This window comes from Megalobrama amblycephala, linkage group LG17 (genome assembly GCF_018812025.1).
Source record: "Megalobrama amblycephala isolate DHTTF-2021 linkage group LG17, ASM1881202v1, whole genome shotgun sequence".
Taxonomy (NCBI): Eukaryota; Metazoa; Chordata; class Actinopteri; order Cypriniformes; family Xenocyprididae; genus Megalobrama; species Megalobrama amblycephala.
Window position 1 is genome coordinate 46934705 of NC_063060.1, and position 21297 is coordinate 46956001.

The 21297-nt window shown below is 37.7% G+C and overlaps 2 protein-coding genes across 3 annotated transcripts in view; one reads left to right on the forward strand and one right to left on the reverse strand.

Annotated features, from left to right (window-relative positions):
• The window catches only part of LOC125250970 (phosphatase and actin regulator 1-like), a 38508-nt gene extending 32039 nt beyond the window's left edge, over positions 1-6469 (reverse strand). For both annotated transcript variants that reach the window (XM_048163823.1, XM_048163822.1), the window contains exon 1: positions 6218-6469. In XM_048163823.1, coding sequence (XP_048019780.1) covers positions 6218-6299 — 82 coding nt within the window. In that variant the 5' untranslated portion in view covers positions 6300-6469. The remainder of the gene's footprint in view (positions 1-6217) is intronic.
• Positions 6470-7568: 1099 nt separating this feature from the next.
• Positions 7569-15219, forward strand: LOC125251267 (NAD-dependent protein deacylase sirtuin-5, mitochondrial). Its single transcript, XM_048164243.1, has 9 exons — positions 7569-7723; positions 8121-8223; positions 8863-8996; positions 10334-10559; positions 10722-10809; positions 10966-11019; positions 13325-13448; positions 13560-13675; positions 14739-15219. Exons 2-9 carry the CDS (start codon positions 8136-8138, stop codon positions 14809-14811), a joined length of 903 nt encoding a protein of 300 aa, XP_048020200.1. The 5' UTR covers positions 7569-7723; positions 8121-8135; the 3' UTR covers positions 14812-15219.
• Positions 15220-21297: the final 6078 nt, after the last annotated feature.

Here is a 21297-nt window from a genome sequence, read left to right on the forward strand (position 1 = left end):
CGCACTGCACTCGCAACCAAATCAATCCAAAATCACAGCCAATCAGAAGAGAGCGTGGGCGGAGTCTCTCTGCAAGCGCACTGCACTCGCAACCAAATCAATCCAAAATCACAGCCAATCAGAACAGCGTGTGGGCAGATTCTCTCTGCAAACGCACTGCACACATAACCAAATCAATCTAAAATCACAGCCAATCAGAGCAGCATGTGGGCGGAGTCTGTCTGCAAGCGCACTGCACTCGCAACCAAATCAATCCAAAATCACAGCCAATCAGAACAGCGTGTGGGCAGATTCTCTCTGCAAACGCACTGCACTCGCAACCAAATCAATCCAAAATCACAGCCAATCAGAAGAGCGTGTGGGCGGAGTGAAACAATCTTCCTTTAATTTATTTTGAGGATCTGAGGTGAATTATCCATTGTCGCTTTCAGTACGACTATAAATGATATTCAAACTCACATTAGACTCTTTTAACATTAAAGAAACGGAGTTTATCGTGTGTTGCAGCATGTCTAGTTAGGACACAGTGTTGTGCTATCATGGATTCTTCAACAGACTGGTCTCTATAGAAGCATTTTCCATCGATTAGAAACTTACTAGGGATGTCTTGAAATGATTTAGATTGTTATATTTGTAACTAAAAATGAATTTCACCATTTGGGGTTAACTTTCAAAGATCTAATTAATGATGCACCAACATAATGTGATGATATGTACTAAAGTAACTGATGTATAAATGTGTATGGTTTAAAGTGTGTGTAGGCCTTCCATCATGTGTATCTTCCGAGGATGTCGTGGCGTCTCCAGCGCTCAGCTTTATGGACACACTGTCCAGTGGTGCACAGACACGCTTCTCGCTTTAATTGGATATTAAAGTGGGGCGATAGAGAAATCCTCTCATTAATTTCTGCCATGTGTGCCGGCGGCTCTGAGGGAGTTATGTCATTATAATCTGTGCCGAAGCTCGTTTCCAGCCGTACAGATCTGAGATTCACTGCAGGTCACGCGCATTACATGCAGCCAGCCAATGGGGAACGTTTTCTCGAAGTTATGAACAAATGTTCTTCCTATAGAGTTAATATAACCCTCATTCAGAGTTATCTGGTCTTTATTAATGTTCTCAAACTGCTCTATTAAACACATTTCTTTCTTCTATTCCTCTTTTGTTCAGAGTTTTGAGAGGATAATTAAAAGCACCAGAACTGTCCTGATCCATCATGCACATTCATCTCATCTCATCTTAAATGTTCCAGATTTCTCCGGCTATTGAAAACACACATTGAGACAAATAATTATCAGGTCAAAAGACTCTGAGTACTGTGACCGTACTGAGCTTCCTGATGTGTATCTTAGTGATGAAGGATGTGAAAGTGACCCACATTAACAGGCAATTCGTTAGTGTCTGTACCAACACTGAAGAGTCATGTGACACTCAGTACACAATGAAGCACATTAGCGACATCTAGTGGACTGTCTCATCCACTACAGTGTGTCAAATGACAGACTTATGAATGAAAACCAGCCCTGTATTTTGTATAACGCATTTCATAATATATTAGAGCTGCATGATTCTGGATAAATTGAGAATTGTTTGTTTAAAAGTGAGATTTTAGAATATATTACAGAATTTTCATGTGTTTTGGAATGTTCAGAGAACACTGAAAAGTAACGTTCCTATAATGTTTGAAGAATGATCAAACGAATATTCCTTTAAAGGGGTCCTTGATTATGATTATGAACTTTAGTTAGTGTGTAATGTTGCTGTTTGAGCATAAACAACATCTGCAAAGTTACGACGCTCAAAGTTCAATGCAAAGGGAGATATTTTCTTTTACAGAAATCATATTTAAAGGATTAGTTCACTTTCAAATGAAAATTAGCCCAAGCTTTTTTCTTCGTAACTTGAATACGGAAGGCAGTCTGGCAGAATCTAAATATCTGAATTCATAACTTGTTAAATATGGATATTATTTTTTAAAAATGCATTGTTTTGCTTCAGAAGGACTTTATTAACCCCCTGGAACCGTGTGGAGTACGTTTATGATGGATGAGCTAGCTGTACTTTCTGTTTTTTTCTTACCTCTACGGCACTACTGTCCTGCGCTGCAACAGCCGAATTTAAACCCTTTGAAGAGAGTTTGGTTAATTTTAGGCATTTGGCAGCGTCCGACTTAAGAGCATTTTTTTGCTTTCTCAAACCTTTTCTGCACTGCCTTTCTTTTTTTTCTAACTTTTACTGACAATTTGCTCGTGTTGCGCTGAGTTTGATTGATAGGCGATCTAACCAATCATAACACCGTATCCACACTTATGTCCAAAAAAGTAGTTAGATTAACGTTGTGGACTTAGTGTCACGGGCTGCTTGAACTGAGGCACTACAGCAATCTGTCAAGGCACATTAAAGAGCCACAAAACGGTATTTATTGTTTAAATTTCTTGTCTGTCAACGCATTGTCAGTGTCCTTTTTGCTACAATGTATTTTTCACTCTGAGAGAGCATGATGTGTGGCGTGAGAGCGCCATGGCTTGTTGGATATACATAGCAACAGTAACTAAAGGGGGCGTGTTAACAATAAAAACCCATCCTATGCGCTGTCGGCATGTAAAAACTATTTATTTATATATATTAAAAATAAAACTGACCGGCCCACATTAAAAAAATGGTCCGGCCCCTCTGGCATTTGCCAGAATTGCCTGATGGCCAATCCGCCCATGATGGAGACACTTTCTTCAGCTCATACTCATTGATCATGTTCACTGCCATTATAAAGCTCAGAATGCGTCAGGATATTTATTAATATATCTCAGATTATATTCATCAGAAAGAAAAGAGTCATATACACTTAGGATGACTTGAGGGTGAATAAAGCTTGGGCTAATTTTCATTTGAAAGTGAACTAATCCTATAAGGACTACAACAAATGGCTGGTAGGGACTACAACGAGCTTCTTCCTGGGTTGGTGACATCACTAACCCTAAAATTTACATAAACCCGCCCCCAAGAACACGCAACAAAGGGGGCGGGGCCATGTTGGGCTGCTTTAGAGAAGAGGAAGAGTTGTTGTAGTAGAGTGTTGTTGTCATGCCGTCATTTTACGCCGGACTGCTTCACAAACGAGGGTCAATTCAACACTAAAGATGAACATGACGGCACATGCTAGTGGATGAGTTGAATCAACTCCACAGCAACTACATAAATTTATCCACTAACCATTCAGAAATGTCCAGTTTCATTCTAAAAGTTGTAACTTCTTCCTGAGTCTCTCCATCAGTGTCGACTCCGGTTTGAACAATGTAAGGCTGAACACCGTTACTGACAATCCTCATTTTGGCTGTGTGAGATTCTCCAGCTTTGTTGTTGTTGAGCTGTTAAAGCTCCGCCCTCTTCTGGAAAGCGAATAATGAATATATTCTGCTCACATACTTGAAAGCTGCTGTTGGATCATTGCTTTACGAAGAGCTTACGACATACTAGGGCTGCACGATATATCGCATGAGATTGTCACGCGCATTTCGTCAGTAAAGCCGGTTCCCTGATTACCGCTAAATCGCCATCACCTGCTTTCAAATGGAGATGCATTGAATAGAGAGAGCCGTAGTTCACTGATAAGCCACGCAATATCGCATTCATTATCGAAGGCGATTCATCTGCGCTATGAACGCGATATTGCGTGGCTTATCAGTGATCTACAGCTCTCTCTATTCAATGCATCTCCATTTGAAAGCAGGTGATGGCGATTTAGCGGTAATCAGGGAACCGGCTTTACTGACGAAATGCGCGTGACAATCTCATGCGATATATCGTGCAGCCCTACGACATACTAACTACCTTCTACCTTAAAGGGCCAGTTCACTCAAAAATTCACTCAAAAATATTTTGAAGAATGCTGGTAAGCCAGTTTCTGGTCCACAGTATGAAAAACAAAAATACGATGTAAGTCAATAAAGACTGAATACCAACATTCTTCAAAATATTGTCAAAGAGACTCAAATATGTTGAGGGTCAGTAAATGTTGACAGAATTGTATTATTTTTGTGAGTAAACAAACTAGCTAGTTACTACATTCCAGTTAAGAAAGAACTTACAAATGGCTGGTGAATCTTTAACAAAGTCCATTTAAGACAAGTCATTTGACTTGGCGGCCATCTTTGAAACGCCTCTCGGGCATTCAAGTGCAGCTCCTATCTCTCCGAATGGGGAAACATCAAATTCTCCAAAGATGTTTGTCAAGCTTTCGATTCAATTTCATCTTTGAAATCACCAATGAAATCTGACAACAACTGTCTCATAAATTTTGTAAAAACTTCTTAAAACTTCATAAAAACTTCTTAAATGTTTGTCTCTTGTCTCTTATTCCGCCATATTGCGCGTTGCATTTTCTCCCATTCAAAACAATACGAGTGACGCATCTTGTGTTATTACAGTGCTTCCCACACATAGACTTTACTTGGGCGGACGCCCAGGTATATTAACGGCCGCCCAAGTATATTTGGAGACACATTTTTGCTTTTTATTATTTTTATCCTCTTATACTTTTGTATCTGCCCAAGATAATGAAACCATCCACGATCGATTAACTAGTGGCAAATCTCCCCTCGCCCTACGTGTTTCGTACCTGCTCGTTATGTGTGCGTCACAAATGTTTACTCCCGCTAACATTTCCACGTGCGCTGCACAGATGCGGTGGATATTTCACAAAGAGCATTGCATGTTGCAAAGTCATAAGGCGGCGCTGTTGCACATTCTACTTGTTCGCGCAACAGCGCTTCAGGCTGCTTCAAAGTGAATCTCAATCAATGAAAATCGCAGATTTATGCCAAGCGATTGCTAATGAACTCAAGTTGATGAATTATGATAATATATACTTTATGGCCTTTATATAAATTGTTTTAGATAGTTGTAAGAATGCATATTTTATCTCTCATCTGAAGGATCATCCCGCAATAGTACAGACATTTCAAAATAAGAGTCCAGGTGTATTTCGGGCTTGTTTATAAAAGTATATTAAAAGTCACGCGCTAAGTTTTTTTTCTTCTTCTGGGCATTATTGGTATTTTGGTTACACAATAAATTGTATTTAATTTGATTTCCATTTAATTCATAGTAAATTATTGTAGTCTCCCCCACAGGAAGAAAAGACTAAGAACATTATTTGACATGTATTCATTATATAAATTTTACTAGTAAAATCTGTGTCCCATTCAGTGACTATATGACCTAGAGAGAACTATACAATTTTTAATGCTGTAATTTTGCACAATTTACAATGCATAAAATTAGTATGTAATTAAATGTAATAGTATGCTATGTAATTCAAATGAATTTCAATAAATAAAAATACTGTTAAAAATCACACATTATTTGTTGTTTGTCACATGCAGTAGAAAATTTTTGTGCAGTGGGTAATAGGAGGATTTTCCACCCCACTACCACCACAAGTATATTTAAAACCCGTGGGAAGCACTGTATTCTATAGTCTTTCTCAAAACGTTAGTAAACATTATTTACACTCTTATTATTATTTTCCTGAATTCTTGCTTTTTAAATGTTAGCTTTGTCTTGTTTCAGAACATTCAGAGATCATTTAAAATTAATGTTTTCCATATAACATGCAATTTGTCCCCCTATTAATGTTAGCATAAGCAAAATAAAAGCTTTTAAAACATTTAAATAATAAGTTACATGTTTTGAATGCTAAGAGAAGGTTAAAGGCAACGTTAGCAAAACATTCTGAATGTATTTTTGTTTGCTGGTATGGAATCAGTAAATAATAATCTTGCAGTTTCTAGTTCTTCAGGTTGGTGACAGTGTTGATCATTAATGGAAACACACGGCTCTGTGTGATTATCCGCAGGGTGGAACTGTAAGTGCACTAGATCCGCTCTCATGACACCTGCACTACTTCACAAGCCCTTCACGTCCACATCTGATGATCCTGCAGGAACACACTGCAATATTACGCCAAAGACACACATGAATACACACACAAACCTCTCGATAACTTCATCTCGATCGCTTAATGCAGTATCACAGTTATCACACATCGCCTCGTGCTCTAGTACTGACTCAGCTGAAAATAATGGCGGGTCACCATGGCAACACGAGATGCTGCTCCTGCTGCTGAGCCTCATCTTAAATCAGCACAGTGTCGATAACGAGCGCGTTCTCGAGTGTGTCCGTGAGAAGTTGCCAGCTGTTGTTGTTTTGTGTCTCTACCTGTGCGGAGGCTGACGGATCGCCCTGTGTGGCGGAGGAACGGCGCCCTGCGCGCGGCATCATCCTCCAGAGAGGCCGCCATCGCCCTCCATCTGCGGCCACTGCTGCACCGGGACGGACACAGAGCTGCTGGTGTCGGTGAACGGCTCCGCTGAAGCCGAGAGCTGCTCCTCGAGAGACGCGCGCGGATCCTCCAGTGGGCGCGCGAGAGCTCGGCTCACACACGGCAGTCGTCATCGTGTGTTGTGTTGTTTTAGAGAAATATTTCAGAATATGTGATAATCTGATCATTTCGAGGACTGGTATCTGATATACTAATAGAAATAAATTCCATTATTATACAAGAAATTGTTATTTTAAAAAAACCCGTTATTCTGCGATCGTAACCACGTGATTGGTCAATCCCGACCAGCGCTGAGAAAAGTATCAGATATCACGTGATCGCGCTGCGCCGCTTCAGCGGTTCTTGAAGTTGTAATTTAATTTTAATAAAATAAATTAAGAAAAGGGAGTCGGGACCCTCAGGGGCCACAAGGGAGCGCCAGGGGTCCGTGGAAAAGTCTAGAGAAAAAAAACAATTAAAAATAAAAATAAGTTACATACATTTGATTAAAAATAATAATAATTAAAATAAATATGCAGAAAATTATTTAAATTAATAAATAAATTATATTATTTTTTATATTTAAAATTATATTTACATAAATGCATTTGATAAAATTAAATAAATAAAACTTCATTATCAGTGTAAAAAATGTCAAATAAAATAAATAATAAATTAATAGATTTTATTTAAATAATTTGATAAAAAATAAATGAATAAAAACAGTATTGTATTGTAATAAAACTAAATATCTTATACAATTATATTATTATTTGTTTACAAATAATAATATAATTGAAGAATGATTGACAAGTGTTGTGGACTGAATATGGAGTTTTTCGACTTTTTATGTCATAATTATAATTTACAAAAGAAATGTGCTTAATTAAGTGTTGACTCAAGTAAACCCCACTTTAACTTTTTTTCAAACAAGAATTGAAGATGTATTTAAATACAATTTCAACTTCAGTTAACAAGAAAGCAATGAAAACATCCATAATTTGTGCCATGTTTAATATTCTTCCTTAATATATTTGTTTCTTTATTTATTTGTCCTATTTTCTTTTTTCTCTTTTCTCTTCTCTAATTTGTTGGATTATTAATTTCTTACATGTTTCTTCTGTTTACTATTGAACCATAATTTATTTTTATTTGAAATATTGTTTATGTTTTTTGTATACATTTGTTCTGTTTGTTAATATTGCAATAAAAAAGAAAGAAAAAAGAAAGTGTTGATTCTGCAGTCTCGTTATCTTCCTCTAGAGGGCGCTTCACCCGAGCCACAGCATCACCATAGAAACCGACGCGCTTTGAGACACGTTTACACACTTTACGACATGTTTACGTAGTTTACGGTAGGAGGACGCCCGAAAAGCGCTTTTCCTCGTGTAACTTCCATAAAGGTATTATTATTAAAGTTATTATGAGTTCTTCTGATGAATGTATATCTGTGTGTGGATCACGAGCAGCAGTCGATCATTTCAGCTCGCTGTCAAAGACCTGAAGCGTTCAGATGAGGCTCTTCTGATGTTGTCTATCGCGATCATTGATTAGATGGAATATGTTGTGATGCTATCATGATTGATTTTTGTTTGTGGTTCAACTTGTGCTTTTTACTGTGTTGTGTAATATATCCGCATTTGGTTTGATATCGGATCTAGTGTTGTGTTTAATGCTAGAATGCTTCACTAAATAAGCTAACTTGATCAATAAAAACTTTATAAAACGTTGTGACGTTAGAATCGCACATAATCTGACTTTGAAAACAGACTGATATACATATATGTGTGTCTTTGACAGGCTAGAGCTCAATAAATGATCGTGAATCAGCTGATGTTGAGGGCAGCAGCGGCTCACTGCGGGAGATGGACAGCCGTCAATCAACTCACCCGGACCAACTCAGGTGCGTTTAATATGACCCTAAACATTGACCTACTTATTAACAACTTGGTTAAAGTTGGTTTTATATTCGCACATTCGGACATCCGTATTCAATAGCCTTGTTAATCACACTACATTGGACATTCAGTGGACATTCACAAGTAAATATGCCATTAAAACAATACTTGCCTATTTTGATCGACTGAAAAATGTTGTAAGTTGACAATCGTTGGTTGTCAATATCATGTCGCTGCTTAAAATTCGCAAACATTAATTTATTGCACATTTATTGGAAAGTCTGAATTTATCAGAAGACTGAATGTTCGAATATAAAACCAACTTTACCAAAGTTTATTTTATTATTGTTCAGGCCTTAAAAAGGTCTTAAATGCCTTTTCAGATACATTTTCAGTATCTGAAGTGCTGATAGTGATCAGTAGTCGTAGTGCTGATACTGATGTGAGAGACTCTTTTCCACGTGTGGTGTTTCACCCTAGCAACGCCCTGGAAACCACTTTCACAAACTTACCATAGAATTGTGACTGTGAAAAGATGTGCTTTTGTGTATGTTTTTGCCATGAAGCAGGTGTATATGTTTATTGTGTAGTTAAGTGTGTGTGTGTGTGTGTGTGTGTGTGTGTGTGTGTGTGTGTGTGTGTAGATATGGCTGAGTTTCGGGAGGTTTTCTCAAAGGCCCGTCACATCGCCGTCATCACTGGAGCAGGAGTGAGTGCGGAGAGCGGCGTACCGACTATCAGAGGAGCTGAAGGACGCTGGAGGACCTGGAAAACACAGGTCTCACACACACACACACACACACACAGACACACTGATACACACACACACACACACACACACACACTCTCACTCACTAACTCACACTCTCACACACTTACACACTAGGGCTGGGTAAAAAATATCGATTTCTCGGTTTTAATCGATTCTCATTTTTACGAACCGATATTGATTCTTAAATCCCAAGAATCGATTAGAATCGTCTGTTTTCAGTTGATGAATGAGCAGAATATGTGGCGCCTCCCATCCAATAAATCACAATAATCTTTGTGCTTTGTTACTTTTGATATGAAGCAAAGTCTCAGATTTCAAATGACGTCCATCTTATTATGAGATTCAAAAAATAAATACCGTTTTGGCGCTGTTTAATGTGGCGTGACAGATCGCTTTAGCGCCTCAGTTAAAGAGAAGCATGTGATCATCCTCTCCTCCGCTTTAATACCAGTTACAGCGCGAAATAAACATGAACATCTGAAGGTATGTTAAAATATACAGTACAACTTACTGAAATCCGTATCATGTCTCGTGTAATCGCTCAATCAGTGCTTCAACCTCGGAAAGACGTCAATAAAACTTAAACAATGTCACGTAACGTCACATTTACCTCAGAAAAACACATTCAGTGACCATAAACTCATTAATCAGCTAGAAAAGTGAACTCTAGAAAGATAAATATAGCTATGCACCGTTACATATTCATTATAATGTTCTTCAATATTTAATGCATGTTTGAATAAATCAGTTATGACAGCTGCGATTTAAATGTTTATATTTCAAAAAAACGAATTGGAGTAGAAATATGATTATGTAATTCTAAACCTTATTTATAATAAAAACATCATTGAGTGTAATTTAAGTGTTTGTATATAAATAAGTTAATTTAACCTTCAGTATTATTATAGTAGTACCAGCTGACTCTCATGTGTAGTTTACAGTTGAGAGATTTTTTTTCCTCCAGAAAATTTGCCATGTACTGAAACTGAAATATTACATCCAAAATAATCGAATCGAATCGAATCATGAAATTCTGTCAATACCCAGCCCTATCACTTACACACACAAACTCACTCTTTCACACACACTCTCACACTCAAATATTTTTGTAGAATGATCATTTTTGATCCGAAACACCACAAATGTAACAAGATAGGGGAAAAAAATGCCAAAAAAAGTACAAAAATTATCAAACAATTTTGGGAAGTCGTTATACACTGTGTGAGCAAATTCAGTTGGTATTAGTCCAGCTTTGATCTCATTTCAGTGGAACAATCTCCAGACATGTGACCTGAGCGCATTACTCCAGTGTTGAACACCGTCTCTGTGTCTGTGCTCCGCAGGATCTGGCCACGCCCGGGAGTTTCTGGCGTCACCCCAGCAGGGTGTGGGAGTTCTACCACTACCGGCGAGAGCTGGCTCTGAACGCCCAGCCCAGCGCCGCACACAGAGCCATCGCCGAGTGCGAGGCGCGCCTCAGCCGTCAGGGCCGCTCGCTGGTGGTGATCACGCAGAACATCGACGAGCTGCACCAGCGCGCCGGATCCAAGAGCGTGCTGGAGGTCCACGGTGAACATACTCATAAAGACTTCACTTGTTTGAATCGGTGTTTTTGAACAAATTTCTTGAGTGAATGATTCAATGACTCACTTATAAATACTTTCATTACTGGATCAATCAGTGTTTTTGAACGAATCTCTTGAATGACAGATTTGTGGTTTCTGTCTGTAGGTAACCAGTTTCACACCAGATGTGTGAGCTGTGGAGATGTGGAGGTCAATCACAAGAGCCCCATCTGCCCATCACTGGAGGGCAAAGGGTAAGTCACGATCATCAAAGTCCTGTCATCATTTACTCACCCAGCAGACCCATGTGAATCAGCACCATGAGCAGCTCCGTTAATAATGCAGATCCAGACGACTGTGAAGATGATTCAGTGATGTGAGGTCAACTGTCACTCTTCATTTTCTTTCAGGTCACCTGACCCTGATGTCCCTGACGCGCTCATACCTGTCAAAGATCTGCCCAGGTATCCCACCAACACACTGACCCTATCAAACACCTCTGATTTTTACCCACAAACTCTTTTATTTTTGTATCAATTTTAAGTTTTATGGACTCTGTTTGAATGGTTAAATTAATTAGACATGCCTTTCTTTTCTAAAATTTAATGGAAATCATGAAACTTATACAATTTGACAACAATTTAATGAACACATGTTATATTGCACACTATAAACACAATCAAAGCTTCAAAAAAACTTTAAAAACGGGACCTTTAAACTTTAAAGGTCCCGTTTTTTGTGGTTTTTTGAAGCTTTGATTGTGTTTATAGTGTGCAATATAACATGTGTTCATGTTTCGCGTGTAAAAAAACACAGTATTTTTCACATAATTTACTTATCTGTATACCGCTGTTTCCACTGTCATAAAAACGGGCTGATGACTTCCTTGTTCTATGAAGTCCCTCCTTCAGAAATACGTAACGAGTTCTGATTGTGCCAGCGGTTCCTGTGTTGTGATTCGACAGCAGTTTAGCGACCCTTGCCCGGAAAGGTCACGCCTCTTACCATAACGTGGAGATGCACGCGCTCAGTGTTATTGTAAACATGTCTTTAATTTTACCCTATCAATTTGAGCCGGAATCAGACCCGGTGATTGGACTGCGGGATGAAAATAACAGCGTTTCGACGACATGGCGACAAACACACTCTACAAACGCAACTCTTGTGTATTCCTGTGGGCGGAGGTTAGTCAAAAAACTGTTTTAGTGACGTCATTAAAGAAGGAAGTAGAGGGATGTAGTCCAAACTGGCCGTTCGATGTAGGCGACTTCTGTTAAATAAAATATCTCGCTTGGCATTGAACTTTGAGCTTTAACATTTTACAGATTTTATTTATACTCTAACAACAACATTACACACTAACTAAAGTTTGAAACATGGGATCATGAAGAACGGGACCTTTAACAAAAATTTAATTATTAGGTCTCTATGAAATACGTTTCATTTTTCCCCAAATTCTTTTGGTTTTATGTTTTCCATTTCAAGTTTTCTATCATTTTTACTGGAAATGTGTCTCTAATTAATGGAAATCATGAATCTTAAACTTTTAATAAATTGTTAAATTGTATAACAAAAATTGCATTTTTAGGGCCCTATGAAATACATTTTGTCTTTCTCAAATTTCATTTTATTTTTCCCAAATTTTGTGTTTTCTGTGTTTTTTCTGGTTCTATTTTAATAGATTAATTAAATCGTAATAAAAATTCTGCATTATGTGTTTACATTTTTAGGGATTTATGATTTAATACAAATTAATTATCAAAAATGGGGATAATCAAATGAAGGCATAAAACATTAACAATTTAATTAATTTTTTTAAATTTAATCAAGTAAAAATAGAGGTTTACTGTTAAAATTAAAACATGATTACTACTTAATGCATTAATAATTTTTGTATTATTATTATTATTATTATTACTTTTGTATTTTGTATTATCTTGTATTTTGGCAGGACAGTTTTCTAAACTTTTGGCAGGTTGTGGTGAAGAGCTGTGAGTGTGTGTATCTTTCTCAGATAAAATGCTGCTAAAGAGACTAACAAAAATTGCATTTTTAGGGCCTTATGAAATACTTTTTTTTTTCTCAAATTCCGTTTTATTTTTCCCAAATTCTGTGTTTTCCGTGTTTTTCTGGTTCTATTTTAAAGGATTAATTACATTTTTATAATCTTTTTTTTTTTTCAGAAAATCATCATGTGTATATATATTTTTTTGTTTTATAATTTAATACAACAAAAATGGGGATAATCAAATGAAAGCATAAAACATTAACAATTTAATTAATTTTTAAATATGTAATCGAGTGAAAATAGAGGTTTACTGTTAAAATTAAAACATGATTACTACTTCATGCATTAATAATTTTTGTATTATTATTATTACTTTGAGAGGTACATTTTACTGTACAATAGTAATATATTCCTGTCATAATTTCTTCAAGTTAAACCAAACTTTATTTTTGGCGGGACAGTTTTCTAAACTTTTATTCTGGCAGGTTGTGGTGAAGAGCTGTGAGTGTGTGTATCTTTCTCAGATAAAATGCTGCTAAAGAGACTCTCAGAGCAGCTCTGGAGATGAAATATTTGTGCTCACAGAGTGAGATGCAGACGAGCGTCACGTGCTTGAGTTCATGTAGCAGAGCAAACTGAGCCAGACTTCAGATTTACACTGCAGTTTTCCATATTTTCCGCATCATTATCACACACATCACAGACATTATTCTGAGGTCACGGTCAGATCCAGCGGCTCATGTGAGGTGTTTCTGCCACAGGTGTGACGAGAAGGGCTGTGACGGCCTGCTGCGGCCTCACGTCATCTGGTTCGGAGAGACTCTGGACTCGCACATCCTCACTAAAGTGGAGAAGGAGCTGGACACGTGCGACCTCTGTCTGGTGGTCAGTTTCAGATCAAATATCAGTCACTTCTGACTGCTTCTGCTGAGCGAGCTGAACGCGGTTCGTAGAGTCTGAAGTCCCGTCAGCTCTGTGTTCCTGTCTGTCCCTCAGGTCGGCACGTCCTCTGTCGTGTATCCGGCAGCCTTGTTCGGCCCGCAGGTGGCGTCCCGTGGCATTCCAGTGGCCGAATTCAACACTAAGGTGACACAAAATACACCACGCTTCAGGTGAGTGCATGAACAGGACGAGATATCACACACACACTTGAACAGAGAAAACTAAACAGTAATTACACATGGCATAATGGACCGAGATCAGGAACCTCGGCTGCTTATTACATGACTTACTAAACCAATAAAACATGGACATGATATGAAAGACATGAACTGTGTGAAAAATAGTGCGCTTAACTCTGGTGAATGTGCACTTGTAGTGCACTTTAAATCTTAAAAGTAGATTTGATAACACTTTTAGTGTTCTTGTTACTGTAGTAATAACAGTAAATCATTCATAATTACATGCAACTAACCCTAAACTACTCCCTAACCCTATAATAAGTGCATGATGCTCATTAATATTACTCATTATCTAAATGTTTAACTACACTGTAATAGACACCTTAAAATAAAGTTTTACTGTAGATATAATATTAATGATGTATATGAGTTTATTTCCATATTTATCATGTAATGCTTTATTAGTCTATGTTCTTTTAATACTGTTTAATTCTGGTATTAATGTAATATTAATGATGATTGTTTTATATTATTGCACTTTTTAAAATCTTGAGTGTGTTAAAATGCACTTTAAGTGAAACACTGCTTTAGTTCATTAGTCAACACATCGAAAGAAGTGAACTTCTTTAAAGCATGTTAAAAGATTTTTAAAAGAGATGTAAAGTTATAATTTCAACTGTAGTGTGTTGATATTACATTTAAAGTTAATATATTTTAAATGTATTTGTTGCCATTTAGTACAATTCAAATACATGGCACACAAGTTTCAAACGAATTGACATTAAAGTATATTTAATTTACCATAAGGGCTTGTCAGTACATTCAGCAGTAACTTTCACCATATTTCAGAGACAATAGAATTACAAAATTACATATAAAGATGTACTTAAAGGGACAGTTCACCCAAAAATGAAAATTCTGTCATCACTTATTCCACCAACCATCAAGTTGTTCTAAACCTGTATGAGTTTATTTCTTCTGCTGAACACAAAAGAAGATCTTTTAAAGAGTTTCGGTAACCAAACAGACTTCCATCTGAATGATCTGGTTGCAGGTTTCACTTCCCGGGCCGCTGCGCAGAGACGCTTCCTGTCGCACTGGCGCGGCACGAGTCTGAGCTCATCTGATGCTCACCGGATCGGCTGGAGCTGAACGTGTTGTCGAGTTTGAGCGGAAATAGAATAATGTCTGATTAACTTCTCTGCTTTTGATACATGAACTGTTTTATATAAACTGGAATGGGCCAAAGTAACCGCACATGAATGTGTGTTTGTGCTGTTGAAAGTTTCCCATGTGCCTTCTCTTTCTCAAAGGGCTGCTTGTATTAATCACTGCCGATGAGAGGCTGTGTCTGGAGCGACTCTTCAGTCTGTCTGCTTGACTCATAGGGGATAAAGCAACATGACGTGTCTGAGCTTATATCAGAGGACACGATGTTTATAGCATGAATGTGGGATACAGTGCTTTACTCTTCCAGTGTTTGCCTTCATATTATTCCAGTAGTTTCATCAGTAAATAAAAGCATTTTTCCACTGGCTGTGTGTGGATTATATCTGTGACTCCTCCTGCAAACTCATACGCCACATTCATAAAATATATAAAACCGCTTTTGTTCTTATCATAAGCATTTTTACAATCAACTACTTTACACCATTACATTTCTATAAGTGATGTTTCTACCATTTCTTTCAAGAAATTAATACTTTTATTCAGCATTAAATTGATCAAAAGTGACAGTATATAATGCTACAAAATATTCTTTTTCAAATAAATGCTGTTCTTTTGAATTTTATATTCATCAGTGAATTCTTAAAGAGGACCTATAATGCCCCTTTTACAAGATGTAATATAAGTCTCTAGTGTCTCCAGAATGTGTGTGTGAAGTTTCAGCTCAAAATACCCCACAGATCATTTATTATAGCTTGTCAAATTTGCCCCTATTTGGGTGTGAGAAAAAACACAGTTTTTGTGTGTGTCCCTTTAAATGCAAATGAGCTTCTGCTCCCGCCCCCTTTCCAGAAGAGGGCGGAGCTTTAACAGCTCAACAACAACAAAGCTGGAGAATCTCACGCAGCCAAAATGACAAAAGTGTTCAGCCTTACATTGTTCAAACCGGAGTCGACACTGATGGAGAGACTCAGGAAGAAGTTACAACTTTTAGAATGAAACTGGACGTTTCTGAATGGTTAGTGGATAAATTTATGTAGTTGCTGTGGAGTTGATTCAACTCATCCACTAGCATGTGCCGTCATGTTCATCTTTTGTGTTGAATTGACCCTCGTTTGTGAAGCAGTCCGGCGTAAAATGACGGCATGTCAACAACACTCTACTACAACAACTCTTCCTCTTCTCTAAAGCAGCCCAACATGGCCCCGCCCCCTTTGTTGTGTGTTCTTGGGGGCGGAGTTTATGCAAATTTTAGGGTTTGTGATGTCACCAACCCAGGAAGAAGCTCGTAGTAGTCCTTAAAAAGTGATTTCTGTTATAGAAAATATCTCTCTTTGCATTGAACTTTGAGCATAGTAACTTTGCAGATGTTGTTTATGATCAAACAGCAACATTACACACTAACTAAAGTTAAAAAAGTGAAATCATAACCATGAACTTTGAACAATACTACTAAAGCATTTATTAATCTCAACATTTGCTACGTATTTAACATCAAAAGTTTTATCTGTTAACATTAGTTCATGCCATAATTGCACTGTGAACTAACATGAACATGAACATTTTATTAACTAATATTACTGTAACTAAGGTTAATTAATGCTGTAATATACACTAATTTTAACAAATGAAACGTTATTTTAACATATTGTTACCAAGTATATAATGATAAGTTAATGTATCTGTTAATCGCACAGGTGTTTTCATGGGAAAACATCATGATATAGTAATTTCATCACTCTTTTAAATGTCATTCAGATCGAGTGTCTCCTTTCTCTTCTCTAACATCTCTTCATCGTGTTTGAGTCTCAGTCTGTTTTAAATCAGCTGCTGTTTATAGTGATTTAAACACATGCTGTTTTAAATAATAACAGTCCATCCATAGACGGGATGACACATAATGTCACCGTGGTTTGGTTTTCTTCATGCATAGATGATGTTTTGTGGTGAAGAGCGAGCCCTCGTGTTGTTGTTGCTGATGCTGTATATTAGGCTCAGATCTGATCACCGCACACGTCTGTCAAACGGGCTTTGCTGTGAGAGCAGAGCTTATGTAGGTGCCGCTATTTATAGCAGCCATCAATCCGCTGTCTCTCAGTGATTCTGTGCGCTGGCTGATTTCACACATGCGCGCTCTTTTTCTGTGTCTCTGCCTCCGTATCACGCCTCCTCCTCGTCTGTATCTGTGCCACAGAAGAAAGAGAATATATTTTAGTATCTCTGAACATCCCACACTGTGTTCCTCCTGAGCGCTGAAAGCTTCTTCTGTCTCTCTGAGACGGAGATCGGCCACTGGACACGTGGATGGAAACATGAATGTGCTCTAATGATCAGTTATTATCATGAATGCCGACTTAGAAGTTGGTGCAGGAGGATGTCAGTGAAGAACTAGTTAAAGCAGAGGTCTTCAGTCCTAGTTTAAATCTTCGCCTGTGATTTTCAAGAGCTTGATCAGATTCTTCAGGTGTGTTTGATTAGGGTTGGAGCACATCTGATCTTATAGATCTTTACCATTGACTACTACTTATAAAACACATCAGGCACTAGTCTTAATTTCGTTAATGAAAACTGTGATGAAAAATGTTAGTTGAGAACCCTTTTTTCATGACTAATAGCGCCTGTGTGTGTGTGTGTGTGTGTGTGTGTGTGTGTGTGGTGGTTCTGCTCTTGTTTGTCAGATTGAAGTGAGTTAATCTCCATTAAATCCCTACTAATTACAAAAACTCTCTGTCTCTCTGTTCACACAGACAGCGTAGCTTCTCTCTCCCTCACACACACACGATCTGCTCGTGAGCTGAAGCGCTCCACAGCATGTAATCAGGGGTCAGGGGTCATTCAGACGATGCTGGATCCTGTTTCTGCTGCTAATAGACATGTCGGATCGGCTCAACATCAAGAACCACTCATATACACAATAAATCACACGAGAAACTGTGTATACATTCACAGATACATCATGTAAAACTCAATGATAAAGGTTCTATATAGAACCTTAAAGAGTTCCGTCAGGCGCTTCATCTTCCCGCCAGAACGCGCTCCCTCAGCTGGACTGAGTGGCAAAAGAAGCTGCTGCATGACTGGATTTAATAGGGGAAACTGCAAAAACGCGGGTAAAACTAACGATTACACTAAAGCTTGGACTCGAAAGTCTTCCTATGACATGTCAAAGAAACCTAATCCATGGATATTGACATGCAGCCAGGAGTGTTTCCTGACATTTATATGTGCCTGATTTTGACGCCGGGGAAACACATAAAGCAAATCTGCCTGTGAATATTTATAACTACAATATAGGTAGGTTTAAATCCGGGTGATCACTTATATTAATGTTATATATATCGTCATATTGTCCAGCCCTAAAACTTGTATAGTTTTTGTCAGTGTTTATTTAAAAACACCCAATTATGCAGAATATAAGATGGTAAATATTTAATTGATGAGTTGTCAACACAATATATAACAATACAATATATACGGTATGATTTTAACTCAAGATCCAACAATTTGACACAAAATGATAACTGCAAAACATGTTTCTCTGCTGGAGTCGAGCTGTTTCTGTGAATTGCAGCGATCCATTTGCTTCTTTTTTCTGTAGCTTTCAGCAGTCTGTAAATTATATACCTCAGATTTTGTGTTAAAGCTGTTTGTTCAGTCAATCACAAAGCTCTTTCCTGTTTTGGAAGTGTTTTGTGTGTTTTTCGTGACATTCACACTGAAAACCAATGCTGCCGCTCAGTCTTTTGCCACTCAGTGGACGTAACCACAGTCGTAACGGTCGACGGTGACGTCACTTGCATACCCTCTATAGAACCTTTAGGGGTTCCATCATGGGATCATTTTAAAGATATCTTTATAGTATTTTATAATTTTAATAAAAAACAATTATTCATTTTTAATTTTAATCAAATTTGACAAATTAAGCAGCTCATAAACATACAGTAAAAAAAAAAAAAAAAAAACATTAAACATGAAAGTATGCACAATCATTTGAGCCATTTCTCCTTATATAGAACCTTTTTGGAATAAAGGGTTCTATCAAATTCAATCACAAACCCTAGAGTTCTATATAGAACCTTTCTAAGAGTGTAGCAAAAGATATATATATATATACAGTATTCCTTTCGCTATAGACCACCAGAGGCACTGCTGAAAGCACTATATGAAAAATGATGTTTTGTTAACAAAGTTCGGGAGAAACACATTCAAATGATCTATCCAATCACCACAAGAGGAGGCCTATATATATATATATATACAGTTACAAGAAAAAGTATGTGAACCACTTGCAGAATCTGTGAATAATTTTAACAAAATAAGGGAGATGATACAAATTGCATGTTATTTTTTATTTAGTACTGTTCTGAGTAAGATATTTTACATAAAAGATGTTTACATATAATCCACAAGACAAAACAATAGCTGAATTTATTAAAAAAGGTTCAAACATTCACTGATGCTCCAGAAGGAAACACGATGCATTAAGAGTCGGGGGGTGAAAACTTTTGAACAGGATGAAGATGTCACAATTTTTCTCATTTTATTTAAATATCATTGTTTTTCATTTAGTACTGCCCTCTGGAAGAAACAGAAGATACTTGCATTTTCCCGGAAGAAATATTAAGTACAATTTACCTTGATATTTGAATTCAGAAGTTTTCACCCCTCGGCTCTTAATGCATCGTGTTTCCTTCTGGAGCATCAGTGAATGTTTGAACCTTTTTTAATAGTTGAGTTTGAGTCCCTCAGTTGTCCTCAGTGTGAAAAGACGGATCTCAAAATCATTCAGTCACTGCTGGAAAGGGTTCAAATATGCAGAAGATGCTGGAAAACTGATGAATCTGCAGGAGCTGGAGGATTTTTCTGAAGAACAGAGCTCAGTTTAACTGCTCAGGACAAACAAGAGACTCATGAACAACCATCACAAAACATAAAACAGTCGTGGATCATCAGGTAACCACACACAGTATTGAGAATCAATGGTTCACAAACTTATGAATGGGGTTATTTTAATAAATTCAGCTATTGTTTTGTCTTGTGAACTAAATGCAAACATCTTTTATGTAAAATATCTTATTCAGGACAGTACTAAACAAAAAATAACATGCATTTTGTATGATATATATAAATACGCACCTGACTATGTTCCTATGTTCCTTGACAGTATCCTTAAATAAGGTACAAAACCTTCTGCCCCAGTGGTGAGCTGTTGAACCCCTAAAGACACAGTTAGAGATTGTATAGACTAGTGCTGTGATCCCTTTATGATCCTCGCTGTTCTTTGTCCTTTCTGGAGGTCAGCAGTCGCGGTCACTGAACTGATGCTGCATGGAAAAGAGCAGCTTCTCATTTTGCTTCCCACAGAAAAATAAAGCAGCGTTTGGGTTTGGAATGAACAAATAATGGCGGGACTTTCATTTTGGGGTGAATGATTGCTGGACTGTGGTTAAACGCAGCTGTTCTGAATATCCAGCTGAGCGTCTGATCATCATCAGGACTGCCGTTACGCAGCATTTGAGCGCTCGTCTCTGTCCGTACAGTTGGTCAGCTGATCCGTGGGCCTTTGTGCAGAATTAAAGCAAGCCCATCAGATGAGCGTTTGAGTCCTGTCTGTGAGCGAAGCACTCGAGGGAATCACTAATCCTCAGCTGTTCAGAGGAAACTGCACAAATGATTTAGAGGAGTAAAGCTCGTGCTATTTTTAGCAACAATAAGCTCTTTAGTGTGTCACTGTTTGCAGCAGATAGCAAACATTGCTGTCAAATAAAGCAGCAGAAAGCACATGCACATGCTCTCATGTGAACTCAATCACACTGAGGATTTGCCTGAAAATTACATTTGAAGTGTGCTTGAGGATGCGGATCTGATGATGATGATTCAACTGTGTTTGTTCAAAATAAATAATCAGCAAAATAAATGCAACTCTGAAGAGTTGAAAACAACTTTAAAGGATTAATTCACTTCAGAATTAAAATCTCCTGATAATTTACTCATCTCCATGTCATCCAAGATCTTTCTTTCTTCAGTCGAAAAGAAATGAAGGTTTTTGAGGAAAACATTCCAGGATTTTTCTCCATATAGTGGACTTCACTGGGGTTCAACGGGTTGAAGGTCCAAATGACAGTTTCAGTGCAGCTTCAAAGAGCTCTACATGATCCCAGACGAGGAATAAGAGTCTTATCTAGAGAAACCATTTCATTTTCTAAAAAAAATAAACATTTATATACTTTTTAACCACAAATGCTTGTCTTGCACTGCTCTGTGATGTGCCACGCATTACATAATCATGTTGGAAAGGTCATGCATGACGTAGATCTCATTTTCTCCTCCAACTTCAAAATCATCCGACATAATTGTTTTCACCTTTTTTTGTAAAGGCCGTTTGACTTAGTCTTTGTACGTTCAGTTTGTACACACTGGATCGGTACTTTCCGTGACCTTTCCAA

What these genes read in the sequence shown, in the direction of transcription:
- LOC125251267 (XM_048164243.1), top strand. Translation starts at nt 8,136, where the DNA reads ATGATCGTGAATCAGCTGATGTTGAGGGCAGCAGCGGCTCACTGCGGG. An exon ending in ACTCACCCGGACCAACTCAG is followed by an intron (nt 8,224 to 8,862) that starts GTGCGTTTAATA and finishes GTGTGTGTGTAG; the next exon opens with ATATGGCTGAGTTTCGGGAG. An exon ending in CCTGTCAAAGATCTGCCCAG is followed by an intron (nt 11,020 to 13,324) that starts GTATCCCACCAA and finishes TTTCTGCCACAG; the next exon opens with GTGTGACGAGAAGGGCTGTG.